Source organism: Lygodium microphyllum, chromosome 1 (assembly GCF_053477565.2).
Source record: "Lygodium microphyllum isolate KBCC chromosome 1, Lygodium_microphyllum_v1.1.10, whole genome shotgun sequence".
NCBI lineage: Eukaryota > Viridiplantae > Streptophyta > Polypodiopsida > Schizaeales > Lygodiaceae > Lygodium > Lygodium microphyllum.
In genome coordinates, this window is record NC_141135.1 from 9,281,639 (window position 1) to 9,305,313 (window position 23,675).

A 23,675-nucleotide genomic window follows, 5' to 3' on the forward strand; every position below is an offset into this window, starting at 1 on the left:
ACCAGCAGAAATCCTTTGATTTACTTAAACGTGCATTGACCAATGCTCCTGTTCTACAATTGCCTGACTTTAATAGACCATTCTTTTTAGTTGTGACCGATGCTAGCGGATCAGGAATAGGAGCTGTGCTTATGCAAGACAACCATCCAATAGCATATTCTAGTTCTAAGCTGAAACCCTCCGAGCTCAAATATTCCACTTATGACAAGGAACTCTTAGCAGTTGTACAAGCATTGAAACAATGGAAGCATTATTTAATGGGTTCAGAATTCATGATAAAGACCGACCAGCAAAGCATTAGACATCTACTTAGCCAACCCCAAATTTCTGACCGCCATATCAAATGGGCTTCATTCATTCAAAGTTTCCATCCTATCATTCAATACCAACCTGGAAAAGAAAACGTAGTTGCCGATGCATTAAGTAGAAGACCTGCAATTCATAACATTTCTATCATATCTTTTGATTCTTTGATTGCTATGAAAGACACATATCACCAGGATATTACTTTTCATTCTGATTGGCAAAAATTAGTTCAAAATAATTTCATTCCTGTTGATTCATTATCATATAATGATGGATTCATGTTCTTTGAAAAGAGACTGTGTGTTACTATTCCATTCCGATCTTTTGTTTTAAATGAAATTCATTGTCCCCCATATCAAGGTCATAGAGGTATCATTTCTACATTACGCATGTTAACTGAAGATTTTTATTGGCCGCATATGGATGCAGATGTGTCTAATTTTGTTTCTGAATGTCTGATTTGTCAAAGAATAAAGAGACATCATGGTAAACAGTATGGGTTATTAATGCCTTTATCTATTCCATCTAAACCTTGGGAACATATATCTATGGATTTCATTACTGGCTTACCAAATACTAAATCTAACCATGACATGATTTGGACAATTGTAGATAGATTTAGTAAGCAAGCATATTTCATTGCATGTAAGAAAACTTTAACAGCATCACAAGCAGCACAGTTATTTTTGAAAACTATTTTTACTAACCATGGATTGCCGAAAGTGATTATTTCAGATAGAGATTCTAGATTTTGTAATAATTTCTGGATTACACTGTTTGCAAATCTAGGCACAAAGATTGATTTCTCATCTGCATTTCATCCAGAAACAAATGGACAAACAGAAGCCACAAATAGCACTATTTTAGATCTTTTACGTGCATACACTATCTCTAAACCTCAGACATGGGATACTCATTTACATTTATTACAATTTGCATATAATAATACACCGCACACATCTACAAAGAAAGCACCTTTTGAAGTTATTTATGGATATAGATTATCTACACCTGTTGCATCTTTGTCTAATAGAATACAAAGTGCCGATGATATTGCTGTTATGCATAACACTATTTTTGATGAGGTAAAGGATATGATTGCTAAAGCCCAACAATCATATACCAAACAAGCCAACAAGAAAAGACAAGCCATGAATTTCAAAGTAGATGATTATGTTTGGCTTAGAATAGAAAAGCGTAGACTGCAAAGTGTAGATAGACATCCAGTTGTCAAATTAGCCCCTAGATTCTACGGACCATTTAGAATCATTCATAAGATTAATGACAATGCATTCAAGTTAGAACTGCCATCTCATTGGAAAATTCATAATACCTTTCATATTAGTTTATTGAGACCATTTAGAGGACAATTACCTATCCACCCTGTCTATGAAAACCCACCTTTACTAGAAGAAGAGACTGAAATCCTTGAACCAGAAGCCATCATAGATACTGACTACATGACCACTAGAACTGGCCGAAGGTATTCTAGATATCTCGTGAAATTTAAGAACCATCCTGTAGAAGAAGCACAATGGATGCACGCTAGAGACTTAAATGTTTTCCCCACTCTGTTAGCTCCACATTGAGCTAATAGCAATTGAGGTCAATTGCTATCCCACCCCGGGGGTATGATGCCAGGAGGCATATTCCACGGTGGATTCCGTGAGGTTTTACGGTGGATTCCGTAAACTTAGATGACCGGGGCTCATACGCAAAGAGGATTCTTTGTGCGAGAAGTTGATGGGGACGCCTGTCCTTTTCGGGCGTTTCATTAATTTAGTGTGTACATGGGTGATTCCATAGCGGGTGATTCCGCAAAATGCATATTAAATTAATAAACGTTTATGAGTTTAGAGTGCGCACTCGTAATAAATTAAGGTTAGGATTTATTTCTAACCAGTTGATTTATTTATGTAGCTGAAGACTGCTAGGTATTCACTTTTGTCGGTTTAATTGTGTTATTTTACTAACGATTGTGAATGCTTCAGTTGATGTGTAGAGATAGCAGCAGTGGCGGAGGAAAGCATTGGAGTCTAGCGGGTTTCTGATCTTTGGACTATATTTTGATTATGTCTATAGAGACATCGACTATTTATTATTATTTTGTATGCGCTTATGCGCCTGGATATGTTATTTTTATTTGGACATTGAGATTGGGCGTGCCAGACTCTTTGGGCACCGTCCATTAGCTTTATTTTCCTATTTTTGGTAGAAAGCAAACTCAAAAGCTAAAAGCTTGTCATATTTTTGTAATTGGGCTATTTTTGAGCATAAAGATTGGAAATATACATTAAATACATGCTTTGTGAAGCGCTCACACAAGGCATGGGGGAGATTCAACCCAATTTGTCTCTTGTCTCATGTCGTGCTTGTTTTTACATTGGTTTTTGTGCTAAAAAGTAGAGTGCTTTGTTCTTGGGGACCTTTGGGAATTCACTACGTGAGCTACCTGCATCCGATCTGCGCACCAAGAGATGTTGCCTACACACTCCCTATTCTACCCTACTAGAGATTCTACTCTTGAATTTTCACTAAGGTGACTTCTAAATCCCCAATGATATTACACATTTCATATTAGACATATTAAATATACACAATCTTATAGAATATGATTTAATATATTTTAATTTTATTTATTAATTATTAATAAAATTAAATCAAATTATATTTTTAAATATAATTTGATACTATATTTCATGATATGCACATAATACCATATATTAATATAACATGATTTAGACTAAAATAGTATAACATAAAAACAAAATACAATATGATACATTTTACTATTATGAACAAGTAGGTACTATAAGATTTATAAATATTTAACCACGATACAAATTTTCTTTTCATCTCAAAAAATTTCTAATTGATGGTGAAATTTCCCCAATCTTTATAGCTTTATGTCATAGGGAATGAAATCTCCTATTCTTTAGAGATCCTTATAGTTGCAACATTTAAGCACGAGCTCAATGCTTCTCATTAAATACATTGATCCTTGTTGTCATGTGGTATACATGAAATAAAGTTTTCGATCATTTGAATAAATATTTTCTTATGGAGATCACAAAGACTATTTATCCTCGTTGTCATGTGGAATACATACAATAGAGGCTTTGACCATTTGGCTAAATCTTGTTCTATGGACGCCACAAATAATTATTATCCTTGCTATCATCTAGGTTATATACAATACATGTTTTGACCATGTGGCTAAATCTTTTCTTGTGAACATCACAAAGACATTTAATCCTAACTCTTGTGTAAACTATTCCCAATAGAGGATTTGACCATCCGACTAAATCTTTTCCTATAAAGATCACAATGAATTTTTATTCTTGTTGTATGTATTTTGCTTGAGGTTTTTACCATCTTGCTAAATATTTCTCTATAGAGACCACAATAAACTTTTATCCTATTTGTCATGTGGAATATATACAATGTCAAAGGCTTCAATCATTTGACTATGTCTTTTCTCATGGGTCAAAAAGAATTTTTATATTTGCTATGGTGTGGTATATATACAATGATTTTTGAGTGGGTGGCTAAATCTTTTCCTATATACATTATAAAGGATTTTAATCCTTGTTCTCATGTCGAATAGATATAGTACAAGTTTTGGCCACCTGCTCTATCTTTCCCCAATTAGAATACGCAAAGAGGTTTTTGCTTACACAAAGAGTAGCTAATAAAATAAAGTAAAATCAAGGACAACTAAAAATGATAGAAGAATCCTTTCTTCTTTAGTTTAGGGCATAGTCCATGAGAAAGTTTATTTTTAGCCATATGGTCAAATCTATCCCCTTTTTGTAAGATGTTTCCATTAATACTTTGTATTATAGTTGTTGGACTCATTCTATCTAATGCTTCAGTGCTTTTTTCTTTTCAATGAAGCTTTATACTTCATTGTATTTAGCAATTTCATTACTATTTTCTTCTTTCTGAGAGGTGACAATATACAAATGATAAAATCTCCATTTTTTCACTTGGTAGTAGAGTGGAATTCACATTTGACGAAGTTCTTAGAATCGCAAAGCATGAATTTCATGATGTAATCATTGATATGTTGAAAAAAAAAGACAGTTTCATGGTGAAGTTTTACAAGCATTGATGTAGGTTGACAAAGACATAGAGAAACAACTTCAGAGGGAATATGATAATGCATGTAATGCTGATTTGGAGCAGGTTGATGTTGAAAATGGGTTAAATGGTAGTGTAGACAGCAAGCTTGTGGCTAAAATTGGTCTTATGGGCAGTAGTAAGCATAGAGAGAAGGCTATGTATAATGGGGATGTCCATCAGCAAGCACATGAAGAAGAAGATGCTCATTTTATTCCAATTAGTAGTCATTATTCATGAATGCATTGGGCTCGTGCAACAACAGACATAATTGTTAAAGTGGGAGAAAGAGAGATGCTTTTCATAGCTCTCTTGGATCATGGTTCTGAAATCACTGTTATGGCACACAACTTGTATGAGAATGGAGGTTGGCAGATGATTTATGTAAATCTGGGATGGCACATGTGGGCAGCAAACAATTTATCAGGGGATCTTTATGCGGCTTATCCGAATGTACGTGTGACTATTGGAGATGTTAGGGATGAATATCTTTTTTTTTGCAAGATTCATGTAGTTATTTGGTGATTTTGGGTTAGCCCTATATTTTGGAATTAAGGCTAGAAAAAAAATCCCGGATGATGGTTCTTCATATGCTTGGGTTTGGAGTAAAGATAATACAAAGGCAGTACAGTTTCTCACTGTTTGTGTGAATCTTCTCCACAATCGGGATAGGCTACCAAATAATTCCATGCCACCTAATGCACGAGAGTTTAAGGATTTTTAGACAGCATTTCTATAAGTTGAGGCTATGGCAATGTATGTAGGAAGATAATTATGCCTCAAAGGAAGGGAAAAACTATGTTTGTGTTTGGATTGCAAGAATGTATAGCATGTAGTCTTGGCAGTTTTAAGAATATTTCAACCATATGTAGGGCTGAAAAGAGATATGCAAGATGGGTTGGAAAAGAGCTAAAGACATATGATTTGATGTCTACAAACGTAGGTATTTCAGGGATGGTTGATGTTGATATAGTGACTGAACTTTTGTAGAAATTAATGTTTAAAACATGGCAGAAAAATAGGTTATTTATGTTGACACTTTAGAGATGTATGAAGTCATTCAAGAGTTTGTTGAGCATGAATGTTATGGGCTACAAAATAGGGCTAAAGCAAGGGTGGATACAAAGTACAAAACAATTGCAAAGAAGGTTAAGCCTATGGCTTTTGCCTTTACACTTGAAAGTGATGGGTTGGCTGAAAAAGTGACTCAACAGCCTAGTTTATGGGATCCACATGGACTAGGACATATATTTAAAACTGAAACTTTAAAAAAGCTGAAAGATGGTGATATTAGCTTTCTTTTTCCTACAAAAAAATCTTATTTCTAGCAAATATTGGCAAGGCATGGCAAAGCCTTTGTGTTTCAGCCAGATGAAGTTGGATGTGTTGATCCGTGATCATAGTTGGATCTATGGTGATCTATATAGTACCTCATGTGCCATGGAATTTAAAGCCTATTCCAGTACCTCGGGCATATTTGCCAAAGCTGTTGGAGCTTTTGAATGAGAAGATTAGGATGCAGATTTTGGAGGCTTCTTTATCTCCATATCTGAATCGGTGGTTTATTGTTCCAAAGAAGAATGGTTCTTTGAGGTTTATACAGGATTTACAACCAATTAATAAGGTCACTATAAGGAATGTTGGATTAGGCCCAATAGTGGATGAATTTACAGAAGCATTTGTAGGCAAGGCAATTTACTCTATGGGAGATTTATATTCAGGATATGATCAGTTCCATCTTGCATTAGAAAACCGGGATATCACTATCATGAAGACACCACTTGGATTGGTTAGGATGTGTGCGCTTCCACAGGGAGCAACCAATTCAATGACACATATGAATGCTATGCATAAAGTTTTGAGGGAGTAAATTCCTAAGTTGACCTTACCCTTTCTTGATGATGTGTCGATCAAAGGATGTGATATCTATGAGAAGAATGAAGACTTGAATAAGCATGGATGTAGAAGATTTGTGGCTGATCATATTGTTGATTGTGGCAGGATTTTGAGCCATCTTAAAGAAGTGCATTTGCCTCTATTAAGAGAAAAGTCGGTTTTTGGAGTGAAGGAAATTGCAATGTTCTGATGACCCCTCCCACTAGCATGCATGCCGCTATGGCCATTCCTAATTGTGCATTCTATCCCTGATCCGAAATGCACAGCTCACGTGGCCAACTCCTTGTTCATCCTCTCAGTTTTTCTGATGCCTCTGTGTCTACAACGCACTTCAATCCTCATCTCTTTTCTCACCATCTCTTCATACGAGTTATCGCCATGATCTGATGAAGAACTTGACCGAGTCCGCGCTTCATCCTTTTGTAGTCGGCCTGAGACTCCAAGCTATGATCCTTATTTTCTTCCCATGGAGTGCACCCAAAAACCTCCTCTTTTGTGTCCCTGAAGCACATATCCTTTTCCACTCCTTTTACTCATCCTCCTCTTAACATGCACCAAAGCGGCCCCAAGAGCACACTTGTATTCCAAAAACACATAATTGCTTTCCCTCACCTTCCCTTCTCCAAATTCAGTGCCCTCATCACTTCCCACGAAAACACTTGTAGCTTGAACAAGGCCAATTAGCCTTGGGTTACACTAGACAAAAATCCTCACCACAACGTTGAGTTTAGTATTTAAATGTATCCAAATCCGTATCATTGATTTGGCATAGATTTTCAACACATGTTAACTTCTTTAATGAGAGTAAAAATACATAACCTATTTTGAGGAGGATGTTTGAACTTGCTAGGATCATGGTCCTCTAGTGGAAATTGCAATTTAAATGTGTGAACATATAGTCTACTTATAGAAAACATTCAAGAGCATCTTTGTGATAGTAATCACAGTGAATTATGCAAAGCAACTTTTATATTCTTATTAGGGGACTTACACATTGATATTTTGATGTTCAATCAATAGTATTAGATGTTATATCTCAAACTATCAGCAAAGTTAGAAGGTTACATTTTGAAATGTTGATAGGATAAAATTTAGCATAGGAGTGGGCTTTATTCATTTATGGAGTTTGACATGTTAATTTAGGTATAATACTCAAAAGAACTTAGACGAAAGTAGACATTCAAAATGACATATATTAAAAAGTAGATGATCAATGATTCAAAGATTAGATGTTATTATAAAATTACACATTATTTTGTAAATATTCACCCAACATTAATAATTTGGACATCTTATAAGAAAAAGCATCATCCATGATATTGCAAACATGTAATATATTTTTAAAGGAATAGCCTAATGTATTACACACACATAGGCACTTAAATTTACCCTATTTAGATTGTAGCTCGATCTTGATATTTGAATCATAAGTAGCAATCTATATAGTCTGTGCACACTACAAAATGCAAGTAGCTCATGATCTCCTTACCTACAACATTGTGGAGAAACCCACCTGATGCATTTAGTTGGTAATACACTTTTGGTTAGGGTTTTGCCTATCTCTCTTCATATTGTTGGGCTTCTTCTTCTTTCTCTTTATTTTGTTGGGTTTCCACTTATCTCTCTTTATGTTGCTATGGAGAGGAGCTTCAACCACCATCAAAACAACCTTTGCCATGATGCTTACACCCATGGCTCCTACTACTACCACTCTCATGGGACGGCTCATGATGTCAAGACTCTAGAGTTCTTGTACCTCGATAAGACAAAGCTAATATTTCTAGAGTTACTAAAGATTATGCAGCCATTTATGGTCAAGAAGGCCGAGGGGTGGTCATGTACTCAAGCAGCGCAGCTAGGGTGGAAGGGTGTCCAAATAAGGCCTCTACCTCGGCCATCATTGTCTCTTTCCCAACCTCAAGCTTGGGTCTTGAGATAATGACTACCACCACATCAAAATTTGTATTAAAATAAAGAGAAACATCTACAAAAAACACAACATAGAAGTTGGACTATTACTATAGCAAACCATGATCATAGAAGAATAAACCAAACATCAAAGCAAATATAAGAACATGTATATTGGATAAGTTGATGATTTTTCTTTCCTTTTCTTCTAGCAACAAATAGCATAAATGGTGCACTCTAAGCACATAAGAAATCAACAATTAGATAAATTGGTAACTAAATGATTGGATTTATACTTAGATAACTTAGTAATTAAATATATACTTAGCCTAAGATTAGTGATGCTACCCTTAAATCATTTTAGCATAGGCAAGCATATTCAACCACTATAGCTTGGCATAGCCTAAGCTCAAAGCAAACAAATTAAAATCATGTTTAAGAAATGAAAAGTACTTGTTTTGCACATTTAAGAACTCATCAAAATACCTATTCGCATAGCTCTGCTCTTGCATTTATACTCATGGCAAAAATCATGTTTCTCTTGAGGGATATCCAAAACCCTAATGCATCAAATTAACTCGTAAGCATAGCATGAAAATTGGTGTGAAAACTATCAGAGATAGTTGCATTAACCTTCACGTTTAATTTGTCTTCCATTCTCTCATTTGTGTGCACCAAATTGCATGAGCAGAGATGGTAATGTTTGTGTTTTGCTACACAAAAAACCTAACTTTACCTTCCAGTAATGGTGTCCTTTCATGCCCATCCACACATAATAAACAAAATATACTCATAACAATAATGGAATCTTTATCTTATAAGCTTTGATAGAAGATGTGCCCTCTCCTTTTATAGCAACTACCCTTGAAAGCTCTCTCTCTCTCTCTCTCTCTCTCTCTCTCTCTATCTATCTATCTATCTGTGTATGTGACATTTCTATTTAGGTTCTACTTTTCTTTCAGTAAGAGGAAGCCAAAAATGACTCACCATGGTTTTAAATTGGAAACGTGTGTAACTTACCATTTAAAATCTCAAAAAAATTGGCTCTTGTTTTCATGTTTAAGTTAGTGTTTAAATGAGCTATCTGAGGTTGAGATATACCATCTAAGTAAGTGTGATATTGAATGGTTATTTTGACGTTCTTGTAAATCTCCATTGCCCTCACACATATTTGCTTTGATCTTGATGTAGTGAATATTGTATGCCATGTCTATAATCATGCAAAACAAGCTTTAGACTTAACCTTAAGGTTTGTAAAATACTTATAGACATGGCCTACAAGCTTGTTTTGACACATTCTAAAAGCTTGTAGATAGCCTTGGGGGTTGCAACTATAAGAAACCATCCATATCACATGTATTCAAAAGGTATTTTAAAAAAACCCTTTACATACATGTTATAAAAGATAGTAAAATGACCCCTTTTTCAAGAAAAACTGGCAAGTTTTTTTTCAAAGTGAAGAAAAACGATCCCTATTGTAAATGTGATTCTATCAATTTCTCTGAAATTTTCAATTAAAATGACCCTTCTGTTGATTGAAATGGTACAATTAGATTGTTTGAAGTGCACCCTTGGGTAGATAGCTTGTAGACTCATGGATAAACTATCATTCATAGGTTTGTTCATGACTCAACCTTTGAAGTCCCATAGAGGTAGCTTGTGGCTTGCAAGGGGTAACAAAAGTAAAATGAATTGAGGATGAGTTTGCACATAAATGGATTGCTAATGCAAATTTATGCTCACTAGTGTCATAACATGCACATTGTTTATATTAAACTTATACATTGTCAGTAATTCACACATATGGCTAAAAGACCCAAAATGTACATTCCAATCAAGATGCGGATATCATGACAAAACTAGATGTAACTTTATAAGTGTAATTAGATGAAATAATAAAAATTGGGAATGCTTTTTAGCTAGAAATTCACCATATATAAAAGTTGAAAATTTAAAAGTGCACCAAAATGAAAGGTTGTTTAAAGCTACCAAATGTTTTGATTATCTAATGCCATTGTAGTTATCTCCATAAGGACATCTGTCTTATGAGTCAATGAACTTACTTTTTAAAGTTTTCAACATAATTGGAAAAGGAGGTGCAAATCCTTCAATATGATTTAAGATGTACGTGCTATTGATAGGTGCATTGGAAATTTCCATTTTCTTTGAAAAAATGTACATCGTTATAAAACTTCATATGTACGTGCTCTTCGTGGATGTATTGGAAATTTCCATTTTCTTTGAACAAATGTGCACCATGACAAAACTCCATCTAACTTAACGAATATTGTTGGATGATAAAACAAGGGAATTGTTTTCAGTAGGAAATTCAACATCTACAAAAGTTGGACATAGACAAGTGAAAAATTCAATGGCCAAAGTTGGATTTCAAAAAGCTCATAACAAACCTATCAAAAGCTAGTATATATTGATCATGTGACCATATATATGAACAATTAGAATAACTCTATAAGAATGCATACTATTTAAATCAATGTTGTATTTTTATAAAAAATATTCATTCAATATGAAAGCTAATTTAAGATTGGGGAGATTTTGATTAGAAGCATTAAAAATCATCTTTTACTTTTGCCAAAATAGATGATGATCATAAACATGTCACTTTCCAATTCATTTTCACCTTGTAACACAAGCTTTTTGTCACATTTACTGTTGTGAAAGTGAACAAAATATTTATGTATAGTGTAGGCATAGCCACAATAATGAGCTTTTGTTTAGGAGGCTGTTGTGCTAGCTTTTGATCATTAGGGTAGTAGCAATGAATAGGAAGACTTAATGCTGCAATGGAACTTGCATGGGACATATTAATGGGGAAGACCAATTTACCACTAAAGGTGCAACCAGCAATTCAAAGTGAAAGTAAGAGGTACCGAAGCCCGGAGTCCTAAATAAACCGATGACTAGCACATTATTAGTGTGTAGATGAGGTAGGGACTAAATTTTATTTCTCATTATCAATAATATATTATCAATGATACCGAAATGGAATAGTCAACAAGGTGATTAAAGGTACAAAAGAGAAGATAAATTGTGGATGGTTTTGTGATATAGATTAGACGAGTATAGGGTACACTTTCAAAGCGTTTATGGATAGGATTGTCTTGCTCTATTATAAGAGACACAAGTGAAGTGCTACGTGTCTAGAAGAAAAGGGCGTGGGCATCCTATACTGGTGCCATTGATGGATGCGGTGCTGTTCAGGCCCGTGGAATTGGAGTTGCAAAGCTCGACGCCCGGGTAGACTCTGTTCTGTCCGAGTGTGTCGATGGCATATTGCTGGACGAGAGAGAGAGCGCTCCGAAGGCGGCCCATCACGACGTCGACGTCAACTGTATACACACACGTTCAGCAACATATTATATCGTAGACATATTACTTGTGTCATGTGGCGCTACACAACCCAAAATCAATCAGTACTATAGCTACGCTTAATTTATCTGGAATCATATCAAGGTAGCACTAACTTATGATCGCAAGCAGCCCCTATCCCAACTACTGCGTGGCTCATGCCCGTCTAGATGTAGAGATCAATGCTCCAATGTGCTGTGCAATTGGATATTTAATGTTCGACTGATTAGGTTGATCGTACCTGTCTGTGTTTTCACCAAGTCGATAGGTTTGAGGTTGGAGTTGATTGTTTTGTTGAGTTCTTGCCAGGCGGAGAAGTTGAGGTTGGTAAGCACGTTTTGCTGGCTAGCTTGTTGATAACTTAGCAGTGTGGAATTGAAGTTGCTGACGATGTCAGAGGACAGAGCCGTCACATCGTTCTCGTATTGAATCACGCTCCTTCCAGAGACCACTGATGGGGAATACACACCTGCGCAACCATGCGACAGTGCATGAGATCTTCTTTGAAAGTAGAAGGGCTCCTCTCATTATCAGGAAGTCGATATTGATGAGAGTCAATGTCGTTCCAGAGTATGATATCAATACACGTCTACTGCCCGTCTTTATAGACGAAGCGAAGCAAAGCACATTAAAGTTCTAACGACAGAAGCCCCTAAAACCGTTATGAGGACTTTTAGGTCCTTTGGAGATCGTTGAATCCAGCATATTTCAACACTCGCTCAACTTGCGGTGTAATTCACATTATTGATCACATAATCATTAGTACCTTGGGAAAATATTGCAGCCGTGCACAAGCCAATGACCACGAGCGTCATGACCCACGACGTGAATTGCTCGAGGAACACCTTCCAGTTCACACCCGACAGGCCCTCCATGATCCCAATCCCGACAATGGCTCCGGTGATGCACTGGCTGGATGAGGTGGGCAGCATGAATTGTGCCCCGATCATAATGACAAATGCGGTGGCCAGCTCAGCACACATGCCACGTGTCGGAGACAGCTTGGCCAGCTTCACCCCCATGGCACGTGTGACGTTGTAGCCGTAGGTGGCTAATCCGATGACCAGGCCGATGGCACCAATGAGAATGATCCAAACCTGGGGGCACCACATCATGCACGTAACATGAATTCAACAGGCTCCCATCACATCACAAATTTAAGTATATTGTACAATGTACAAAACTAGCTGCTAGTGCCATATTGCTGGCTTGACTAGCCCTAAGTAACGAGTAATTTGGCAGCCACTATTCAATAAAATTGTTTACATTAACTTACTTGAGGTGTGACTGATTTGGATAGTTTGCCATTCTCGTACACATCCCAGATGGTGGCGAGCGGACCAGCCATGTAGCCTACCTCACCAGCTCCATGAGCAAATATAACACAGATGGCAGAGAAGACCTGCACTTGCCCACGGACAACCAGTTACAGGTTAACCAGTACGCACAGGCCGGTAGAGTAATGGCTTATTTAACTTAGTCTCTAATCTCTCCATGAATCCGCTTCATTCTAGGGGAAACAATGGCCCAATTACAACGAAACTTGATCTGTCATACGAAATGCTTTGTAGTTTCCAATTCCTCTGCTCCTCGAACATTTTAACTTTTGCGCTCAGCCCTAATTATTTTTCTCATGCCCATGTAAAAACTTTCACCGACGAGTGCTTCGAATTATGGAATATTGACAATAATAATAAGACTGTAGCTAACCATGGAAGGTCATGAAATTCCGGCAAGGTTGTCTAATTAGAATATCTTGTTGATCGTTCGGCAATTTACCTGAAGGTAAGCAAAGACGTATTCGACATGGGGATCGAACTTCTCGGCAGCCTCATGGATTTGGTTGACGACGGGGTCATGCTTAACTACTTTGTGCACATCGACGTTCACGCCATGGGTGGCAGCCTTTGCCAGGCGCTGAAACAAGGACGGCTGGGCAGCATCTGCAGCTACTTGATGATCATGAGCTGCACCTCCTCCCAACTGTGCTTGCTGATCCGCCAATTCTATCGATCCGTCGCCATGCGGCTGCGTCGCAGTTTGCACGGGCGTCGATTCACTGTCAGAACCCGACAACCCTATCATCGTCAGCTGCTCATAATATATAATTGATGATGATTACCACTCACCAATGGTATATTGATTAATTACCAGTCACTCACACATTGATTTTACCAGTGAGCCAGTCACTCAATCTTTCTTAATTCTAGGGTTTGATCTTCTTTAACCATCATTGCTGATTGGTCTCATCGGTCTTATAATTATACCTTTCAATTCTCTTGGCCACCTTCACCTTCAACCAGGGTACTGCGATCAGCCCAGACAACACGGCCAATCCCACCGCAATGATGAGAGACACCCACACAGCTTTCGTGTCGGTCCACTTATCACTCGAGTGCTCATCGATGTACTTCTTGACTCCCTGCATTGTTGCGCATACGGCTACTACGGCGTCAGTAAGGTATATACCACTTAAAATTTAACCCTCTTCATTTCATGTGTTATTGATATTGACTCACTAAAAAAAAATCGATTACAAACTAACAAGATAGCCCAAGCCCCATCGAGGGCTGTAAAGACATGTCAAGATGGTCCATAAGAAGTATACTGCCCTTTTACTAAAGAGTTGTACCCAATATAAGCATTTTATAGAGACTATTTTGTCCATCAAGGGTAACGTATAAAGGTCCAAAGGTTTTTATTAAATGGCTCTAAATGTTTCGGTATATGATTAGGTATCCGTATGCAACAAAAGACTAGGTGTTTTAAAGGGTTTTATATTTAAAAGGTTTTTAGGATTAGGTAATATAAAGCCTAAATATTTACTTAGTTAATTTCTATAGGGAAAAATATCAACATTGCAAAACTTTTTAAGCTTGTTTTTAAAGGGTTTAGGATTTGTAAATAGGCCACTCATGAAACGAACACAAAGATATTTAGAAAAGGTGAAGGGTCCTACCTTTGTGAAAATAAAGTACATGTTGACCCAAGTCACTGCTAGGACGAGTAGAGGGAGCACCCAGAAGGAGAGTTGGAAGGCCTTCTTTTGACGAAGAACTAAGGTCCGAAGAATGAAGAAGAATAGGGCAGACGCTGCACCAGTCAGCACAGGTGCAATGAACCAACTAAGCACAATGGGCAAAACCCCGTTGTAAGGTGGAAAGTTGGCAGGTGCCTTGGTGGCCCAATTCACACCATCGCTCCCATTGTAAACCATTGCAAATCCAATGATCCCACCAACTGCATTGAACCCAAATAATCCTCCATGAAACTTGTTATACCCTTTCTAAATTTTCTTTAATTTGTGTACTATATGCATATAATCATGAATATCTTGCTTCTTTAATGTGTGTACCATATGCCTCATTATATGCATGTGATCGTGAACATCTTGCTTTAATTTGTTTGTGAGCATGTGATGTCTCTCCTCTCACACATTTTCATATTATTAATACAATGATTCAACTTGAAGCCCTCTTAATGTTTATGTTCTATTTGATGCAAGGCTTAGTCGATATTATTTGGACTTTTGTTTTGGACAAAATTCAAGCCTGTTTTTGTATGTATGTATGTATATGTGTATATACACGATGACTCTTTCAGCTCTTGACTCTCATCTCTCTCTCTCTCTCTCTCTCTCTCTCTCTCTCTCTCTCTCTTCATGAGTCCGTCTTCGTCGGTGCTGACTACTATTTTTCAATATAAGGTTCTGGACAAGTCATGGTTCTCTCTCTCTCGCTCTCTCTCTCTCTCTGTCTCTCTCTCATAACTCCGTCTTCGCGGTGATGGACAAGTCATGGTATTCATTCACTAAGAAGAAGAAAAACGAAAAGAAATATTGACACACGGAGAGAGAGAGAGAGAGAGAGAGAGAGAGAGAGAGAGAGAGAGAGACGCTCACTGATGGTGTGGGTGGAGGAGACATTGAGCTCCAGGTAGGAGGTGATTGCCAGCCACACTGTTCCCACTCCCAGCGCGCAGGCCATGCCATACGCATAAATCTCAGGCTCACGTTCGAAGCTCTGAAGGTCGGCGATGCCGCCCGCGATGGTCTGCGTCGAGACACGACCCAGCACCAACGCGCCCACAAACTCGAACACGGCCGCAATCTGCAGAGGCATCATCATCATCACCATCATCATCATTAAAATTGACATTAACATTACTGATTACGAAGACCCTGGGTAGGGTTTATCCACATCACATGCATGACAGCAGGATCGATGAAACCTAGCCAGTGATTTCACGGAGCCCCAATCGAGAGAGAGAGAGAGAGAGAGAGAGAGAGAGGAATGAGTCTAACCAAGAGGAAATGCTGTAGAAACATCCGTTTCTAACTCATCACTAAACTTATCACATCAGTTTTTAATGTTGGATGAACTGATATATTGCATACAGTTACTTACCACGGTCGCCTGCTTCAGGGTCAGGGCCTTGCTCCCAATCGAGGTACCAAAGGCATTGGCAACATCGTTTGCCCCTGCAGCGTTAAAACAGCAGCATATTTAGATTAGTCCTGAGGATTAACTTGCATGCTACTCATAATTAAATAAATACCCGATGGAATTCCAGTCCAAATTATGCATGTTACTCATAATTAACGAAATGACTCATGGAATTTCACTGCCAACATTGCATGCTACTCATCTGGCATGCATGCAGTGTAGCTGCAGTGATCAATCGTTATGCATAGCGAAGATATAGATAGATGAGCTCCACAGTCAATTAAATTCCGCGGAATCATTTTGAACTGAGCAAGGCCGATCGTAATTAATCCTGCTTAATCTTGAATTGCTCAGACTTGATGATTAGTGATTGATTACCTGTCCCCCAGCCGAACCCGAAAGCTCCTATGGCTCCGACTACGACCAACCACAGATACTCGTCCAGGACAGCCATGCTCACCCGGTAAGGAAAATCAGTACCCCAATCGATCAGGAGAGAGAACGATGAATATGCAGATGCGTCTTCTCTATCACACAAGTAATTGAGATAATTAAGCGCCGGTTAGGATATCTAGTGCAACAGCGCTCCACAGATCGTAGGAGTACTTTGCTATATGGCCTTTCGTCGTTCTTATAAAATAACCTGAGATCCCATTAAAATAAAACGATGACCGTCCCCACCTACGGAGAGGACAGCCAAAGGATACGGCAAGTACACGGAATAATCCTGGTAATATTCCGAGCTCCCTTAGGTGGAGCCGCGCAAGATGGTGCATCATCTCTACGGGCGTATCAATTGATATATCATGTGCTTGATTCAGGATATACCCTCGGCTTCACCGTGTCAAAAGCACCAAAGTCAACCATGACGAGTGGTTTTGCCTCGTTGCCTCAGGCGGTGTATTAGGGTAATGCCACACGCAGTCCTAATTGCTGAACTTTCTGCACTTTCTCTAAGTATAAAAACTCCGGTGACTCGCATTGTTCACAAAAAATATTTTTCGCAGCAAATACAAAAATCTAACTCAAATTTTTGCAGGGAGTTTTGAATCAAGTTACATGTATTTGCCATTTTTATAACTAAATTTTTTCAAAAGTTCGAGGTTTTAAACCTTCTTCCTTCAATTTTGAAAGTTATTTTAAAAACTTTGCAATTCACTTTACATTAAACCTCGGTTTTTTGTGAACACTACGGTGAGTATCTCAAGGTAAAGTCACACAAAACACTTGCTACACTCTCTCGAATTACAGCAAGTATTGTGTGTGGCATGTGGGCTCCTTTTTTCTCTCTCATACTTGTTATAAAAGGGAATGACTTTACTTACTAGTGAAGAGATGTGTAACATGTTTGCCTTAGGCCTAGGTCGCACCGAGGCGTATTAGAGGCAAAGCACAGGTTTGTAGCCATCTTCAAAATAGTGTAGTCACACCAGGTCTTCTTGTCAACAAGAAGCTTATCAAGCATCAAAGACATTGTGAAGCATGCGATTGGCTAGAAGCGGAAGCTTTTCAACATCAATTGTAGCAATGACCACGCTATTGGAGGATTTTTTGCACGTCGCCTTCAGCTATGAATAACTATTCGTTGGTGCTATTAACCCAATGCTAGCACTACGATTTTTGAAGGGTTAAGTAGGGGAAGGAAAGGGTTTCATGGTACGACCAAGGGTGAGTGGGATCTAGCTCTTAGGCCCTAGAAGTTCGGACAACTCCTTCCCACTTGCTCTTGGCTCCAAGTGCAATGCATAATGATTTTCTTATAACAAGAGGGCATGAACATATATAAATTAAATATATATATATATATATATATATATATATATATGTATGTATACGTATATATATATATATATATGTATGTATACGTATATATATATATATATGTGTGTGTGTGTGTGTATGTATGTATATATACATATACATATATATGTATATGTATATATATATACATACATACATACATATATATATATATGTATGTATGTATGTATGTATATGTATATATATGTATAAAGAAAAAGCGAGCAAGGAGTGATGGCTTATAGAATAGAAAAGCCTTACAAGCAAACACTTAGACTTTCGATAGAACAATTGCCACCTAGCCCCATTTATGGCTTGACTTTATCATAAAGTGACTTTATAATGTGTGAGGCCCTTTGTATGCATGTACATGCTTACACGTGTCATTACTTTTGAGGTGTGCTTGCTTTAAAGATTCCTCTATTACTCCAGCCTCCCCCCCCCCCCCCCCCTTCACATCCATAGTCACATGCAAATGTTTGTATACTTATGTCCGTAGGGCTACTTCCTACACAACTCCTATGAAACATGCCTTATAGCATTCACTCTTGTAATTTGGAACCAATTATAATTGTAACAAACCACTTCATCATTTTGCATTTACCTACACTCTCACTATTTACATTGAAACACACCACTTCTACTTTGAGCTTTACGAAAAAGGCCTTACTTGTAATGAGTTTGTATCAGCTCTTTTATTAGTGCAATGCATAAAATTTCAACCTAGATCTTAATAGAGTCTATTTAAAAAATAATAAAGGTTGATACGAAACTTTGGTTCTTTCAGGAGCTATAAGCTAAGCATCCTATTTGAATAGGGTCCTCTACATGACCATTTGTAATCTTCTAAACATGACATCACTAGTCTTATAGGTCCATTACAACATATTAACACCACTCCAAATCAACAAACTTTTTGTACTGATCATTTTAGACTATGCATTTATAAATTTTCTATGGGCTAATACAACCACTTAAAGTAGTAGTATCAAAATAGTGGCTAGTCAAGTTTAGCAATCGAATGTAAGATTTCAACATTGAAATCTTAGCTTGTCAGTTTGCTTTCTCTTGCTTGCTTATTGTTGTTTGTTATTCATTCTAGTTATGTACAAGTAGATATTTGGAGTAAATGGCATTGTAAGCCAACATTTTTCTCCATTTAATAGGTTTACGTTGGAGTATCATTCTACAAAAGTTAGTTAGTTTATTTTGTGGCTAATTATTTAGAAAGTTGAAAAGTTCTATTCTCAATTTTCTATATGTAGTTTGTTTGGTTGGAAAATGGTATTTGTAATTGTTTCATAGAATTGTTTTCTAATTTGACTTCTTGGTGTATGCATTTGTTATAGGATGGTAGTATTGTGATTTGTTTCACTTGTGTTGTTTCTAAGTTTCTACACATTATATGTAGTTCAATGTTTTTGACATGTGCATTTATTTTATTATCCATCACTTTATTTATTCAAGGTTCACTAAGTTGAGCACTATGTTGACCAAGTCTTTCACATCTTGTACCATTCCAGGATTTTTGGTCATGATTATGGTTATGTCCTTTGGGGTCTAATCATCTGTAGCCTAGCTATTCTTTGTGCAAGTTTTTGCATTTCTTCACCATATTGATGAAATTGTGTGTTATATTTCTTTAAGGTGTTAGCAAGTATATGGTTTCCATTGTGTAGAGTCTATATAAGTTTGTGTACACCTTGAGGAAATGATGCATTTGATAGGCATTGTGATCAACAACATATTGTTTAGGCTAAAGTTAATTGTACCAAGAACTATATATGCACTACTTAAAGCAAAATTTGTTCTTCTCTTTGCGTTTCTTTAGTGATTGATAACATTGTTGTCTCGGTTGTAGAATTGAATAAGCCATTTGCTCCATAGACATGTCTATCATTATTTAATAACATGATTTTATACTTAAATGTAACAAATATGTTATCATATGTTATCTTGTAGTCTTATTTTGGGTTTCAAAGAATAAGACAAGTGTTCGCCAAAAAGGGTGTGAAATTATATACCTTTTTTGTTATGTATTTCGAAACCATGTTATTATGTTCTCTAGTTTTTTAGGATGGAGGTAGATTACTTGAACCATTTCTTGTTTGGTGTACAAATATGTGGTTTAGTATGCATATGTTTAATTGTATTTTGTTGAAAATGTTAACAAGAAATTCATTGTTCTAATCCACTATTTGTTGAGATTCATAACAAGGGATATATTTTATCCAAAAGTTGGTGATGATTGGATTTGGTATTTGTTAAAGGTGGCTAGGCTAACCATTATAAAAGATAGCATTTTTCATGAACTGGTGGTATTTGGTAAGGTGGTAGATAGTATGCACACATTAACTCCGACTCTGAAGCTGTTGAAGAGAGATGAAAACAAGTGATCTAGAGTTCTAGCATAGATCTATGACTTACAAGGTTTCACCTATCTGAGAACTTCGGAAACATCTATGAGGATGGATATAATGAACCAAGTTGACTTTTTGGATAACAGACATGTTGCTGCTGCTGCTCCATATGACATATCATCAACACCTATTCCTTACTATTCTTGTCCAGAAGCTAAGAATGCGTCAAGGCTAATACTAAGGTTAAAAAGCCCTAGCCTATAAAGGTCATTCACACCAGCTAGTCTCCTCTTTCCCACACTTCCTTATTCACACCTACACTTGTCCAAAATCCATTGCCATGTTAAGTCCTTTCAATGATTGTCTATCTGTTGAGCCAAAAAAAATCCCAAAAAAAAAATCAATGTACCCAAAACTTCAATGCTATTCAAAGAAGTATGTTTCCAAAGCTCTATGCCATGTATGTCAAAGAGAACTTGTCGAGGCCATGTATCCATCAGTGAAATCATGTACCACACATTAACAAAAGGGATAAAGAACAAACATAGAAAAAGAGCACCAAGAACAACAAAGATTTGAAAAAAAAAAGATCTAGAAAAGAAAAGGATGCCAAAGAAGCATACTTTCTGCTACTACAAAAAGTTTTGCAAAAACTTTCCATCATGGATCATGTTTTCCCAAAGTGGATTTTTCCCATAGTGGATCTTGAATTCCCTTAGTGGATCTTGTTTCCCATAGTGGATGCAACAAACCCTACCAAGATGTAAAGTTTCAAGCCTTAACTTGACTAGGCTACCGAAGAGCTAGTCTCCTGGTCCATGTTCACATGCAGGGGGGCCAAAAAGCTAGCAAGGGTAGAGACTCATCATTTGAGGGGGGTGTTGAGAATAGCAAATGATGGTTGCCCATAGAGGCTAGATGTATGCCCTGAAGAGGCTAGAAGATAGACAAATGATGTATGTTCTAAGAAGATGGTTCAGAATCCCATATACACAGTGAGGAGAATGGTACTATTCAAAAGGCTATAAAGGCATGTACTTGACAACAATGAATGGCTTCCCCAAAATAATAGGACAGGAACAAAAGTTTTGCACGAAGAAATGATCCAAATCTCTTGCAGTCTTGTTGGCCACATGCATGCGCCAACCATGATCCACATTAACTGGTCATCTACCAATATCATGCAATCCACACACTATGACATTAATCTCGGATGTCCGTCTCACCAAGCTTGACTACCATCTCCATAGTCGCACGAGTCTAGTGACTGCGAGAAAAATGGCTACGAGGCACCAATCTAGGCACATCATCACTCTTCGCATGCTATACGGGTTGAAGTAAAGTCTAAAGAGTCTTCTCAGACTGTATAAATAAAGCTCCATCCTGTTCGAAAGTGCTCTTATGGAAAGCTATGACTCAGTTTGGGTAGGTGACAGTGATTCCAAGAACTTAGTTTCTCGATATTGTTTCTCTTTAGGTTCACGAATCTTGTCTAGGACATTAAGAGAAGTATGGACTCTCTTTTTTGCCCCTTAAGGGGTTTCTCTCACTTCTCTCTCTCTAAAAGGAGATTCCAACATAATATTATAATAAGAGATCTTCTACAATCAAGAAAATCTCATATTTTTATTTTCAATAGATTTCACCTATTATTTTATTCCCAAATTGTAGGATAAGGTCACTTTTCCTCAAAATCCTCATAACTGAAAAAATACAATTCTATTTTCTCTAAAAGCGGAGGCAATCATTAGTATACAACTCTTTAATGCCCTCATGACTTTTCAACATCAAAATATATTAGAATCATTCTCATTCTCATTTCTTAAAAGGGCGAAAGTTAAAAAACGATATAAAATGACGTACACATCATATTTTAAGATTATTTTTTACCCAGAGACACCTTTTTGAGTGGAGAATTTCCTTGTAAATGTTTATCTTTTTTGGGCAAGTATATGCCTATTTCTGGGCATTTTTTCATTCCCTCTCAAAGCTCTAGTTTTGTTCCAAATTTTTTGTACTCTTCTTCTTCCCTCCAGAATATGGTTTCTTACTCGTTTCTTACATACAAATTTTTCTAAAGTAGCACTCAGTACTATCTACAACACTCTCTACCTTGCTACAAGCAATCTCATGAGTGATTTTGATATCATTTGGTGAAATCAAATAATCTCTATCTACAACACTCTCTACCCTACTACAAGCAATCTCCCTCTTCAATTTTATGCTATGAGATATCTTCCTCTTCAATAGTCTATACTACAAGCAATGAAGTGATAATGGAGATATCTTTATTTTTTAATCTCTTTGATATTATTCTTCTTCACAGTTGTTTAATCCTTAAGAATCAATTCATAGAGAGAGAGAGAGAGGGGGGAAGAGAGAGAGAGGGAGAGAGGGAGAAGGGGGAGAAGAGAGAGGACTGTGTGAGATAAATTAGGAAAATAAGTGACGGAGTGATAGAGAGTAAATTAGGGCAGAAGATAAGATTATGTTATTGTTCTCCACTAGCCAAGCTTTTGTATAAGTGTGTTTAAATATCTTTGATCAATTTTTGTAGAGAGAGAGAGAGAGAGAGAGCGAGAGAGAGTATTTTGGATAGAACAGAAGATAAGATTTGATGCTAATTAGAGGTAGATTAAACGGTAAGATTATAAACTAATTAGGGGTTAACTAGGGTCTATCATGAGTGAAATCAAGAGAAAGAGATAAAATCCAACTAGGTAAAAAATAATACATATATAGTGAATCAAAGGGGTGTAATTGTGTGATTTGAATGTTAACCCAAGTTAAAATTGGCATATGTTTTTCTTTTGCCAAAATGCACGTGCAAGACGTACCAAGCGAAAGAGAGATACTCACTTTCAATTGGAGGATGAATATGCACTAATGTTCAAAAGAACTATGGAAAGGGATGATACGACAAGATACAAGATGCAATAAGAAAGAAATGCACGGGGGAAAAATGTGGAATTTTGGGTTGATGGGTGCATTTATCCACCCAATCCAGTCACTCAAAGGCCACCACAATTTGAAGGGCTTACATCATTTGAAAAGTTTGTTTGTGAAGGCAATGAAGGATTGTATGGATACACATGCAGACTTGTCACACAAGGATTAGCAGGGGTTTATCAAGCCTTGAAAAATATGCAAATAATATTACAAGGGAATAGGCTGTCTTTGATGGAAAATGATAGATTATTGGCTAAGAAGGATAGGAAGAACCAACGCCTTCAACAAGCAATGCATGTCATGGAAGATGCTATGTATGCTACATACGTGGAGAATATGAAGTTACAGTCTAAAGTTATGGATTTGGAGAAGGAGAATCGAAACATAAAGAGGAATCTCACAAAAACTTTGGAGATTGCGTCCACTTTAAAAACCAAAGAAGCACATTGGCAAATCCGATTAGTTAACCAATTTACCAATTAACCAAAGGAAGTGGACAATATCATAGACATATATATAC

General features: G+C 37.1%; 1 protein-coding gene across 1 annotated transcript; it reads right to left on the reverse strand.

Annotated features, from left to right (window-relative positions):
- Nucleotides 1-11,183: 11,183 nt before the first annotated feature.
- On the reverse strand, nt 11,184-16,792 carry LOC148040826 (uncharacterized). Its single transcript, XM_087687052.1, has 10 exons — nt 16,425-16,792; nt 16,008-16,081; nt 15,503-15,710; nt 14,561-14,841; nt 13,869-14,023; nt 13,381-13,660; nt 12,878-13,003; nt 12,368-12,698; nt 11,843-12,070; nt 11,184-11,582 (listed from the first exon to the last, which is right to left on the reverse strand). The coding sequence occupies exons 1-10, from the start codon at nt 16,498-16,500 to the stop codon at nt 11,386-11,388; spliced, it is 1,956 nt and encodes a 651-aa protein (XP_087543178.1). The 5' UTR covers nt 16,501-16,792; the 3' UTR covers nt 11,184-11,385.
- Nucleotides 16,793-23,675: the final 6,883 nt, after the last annotated feature.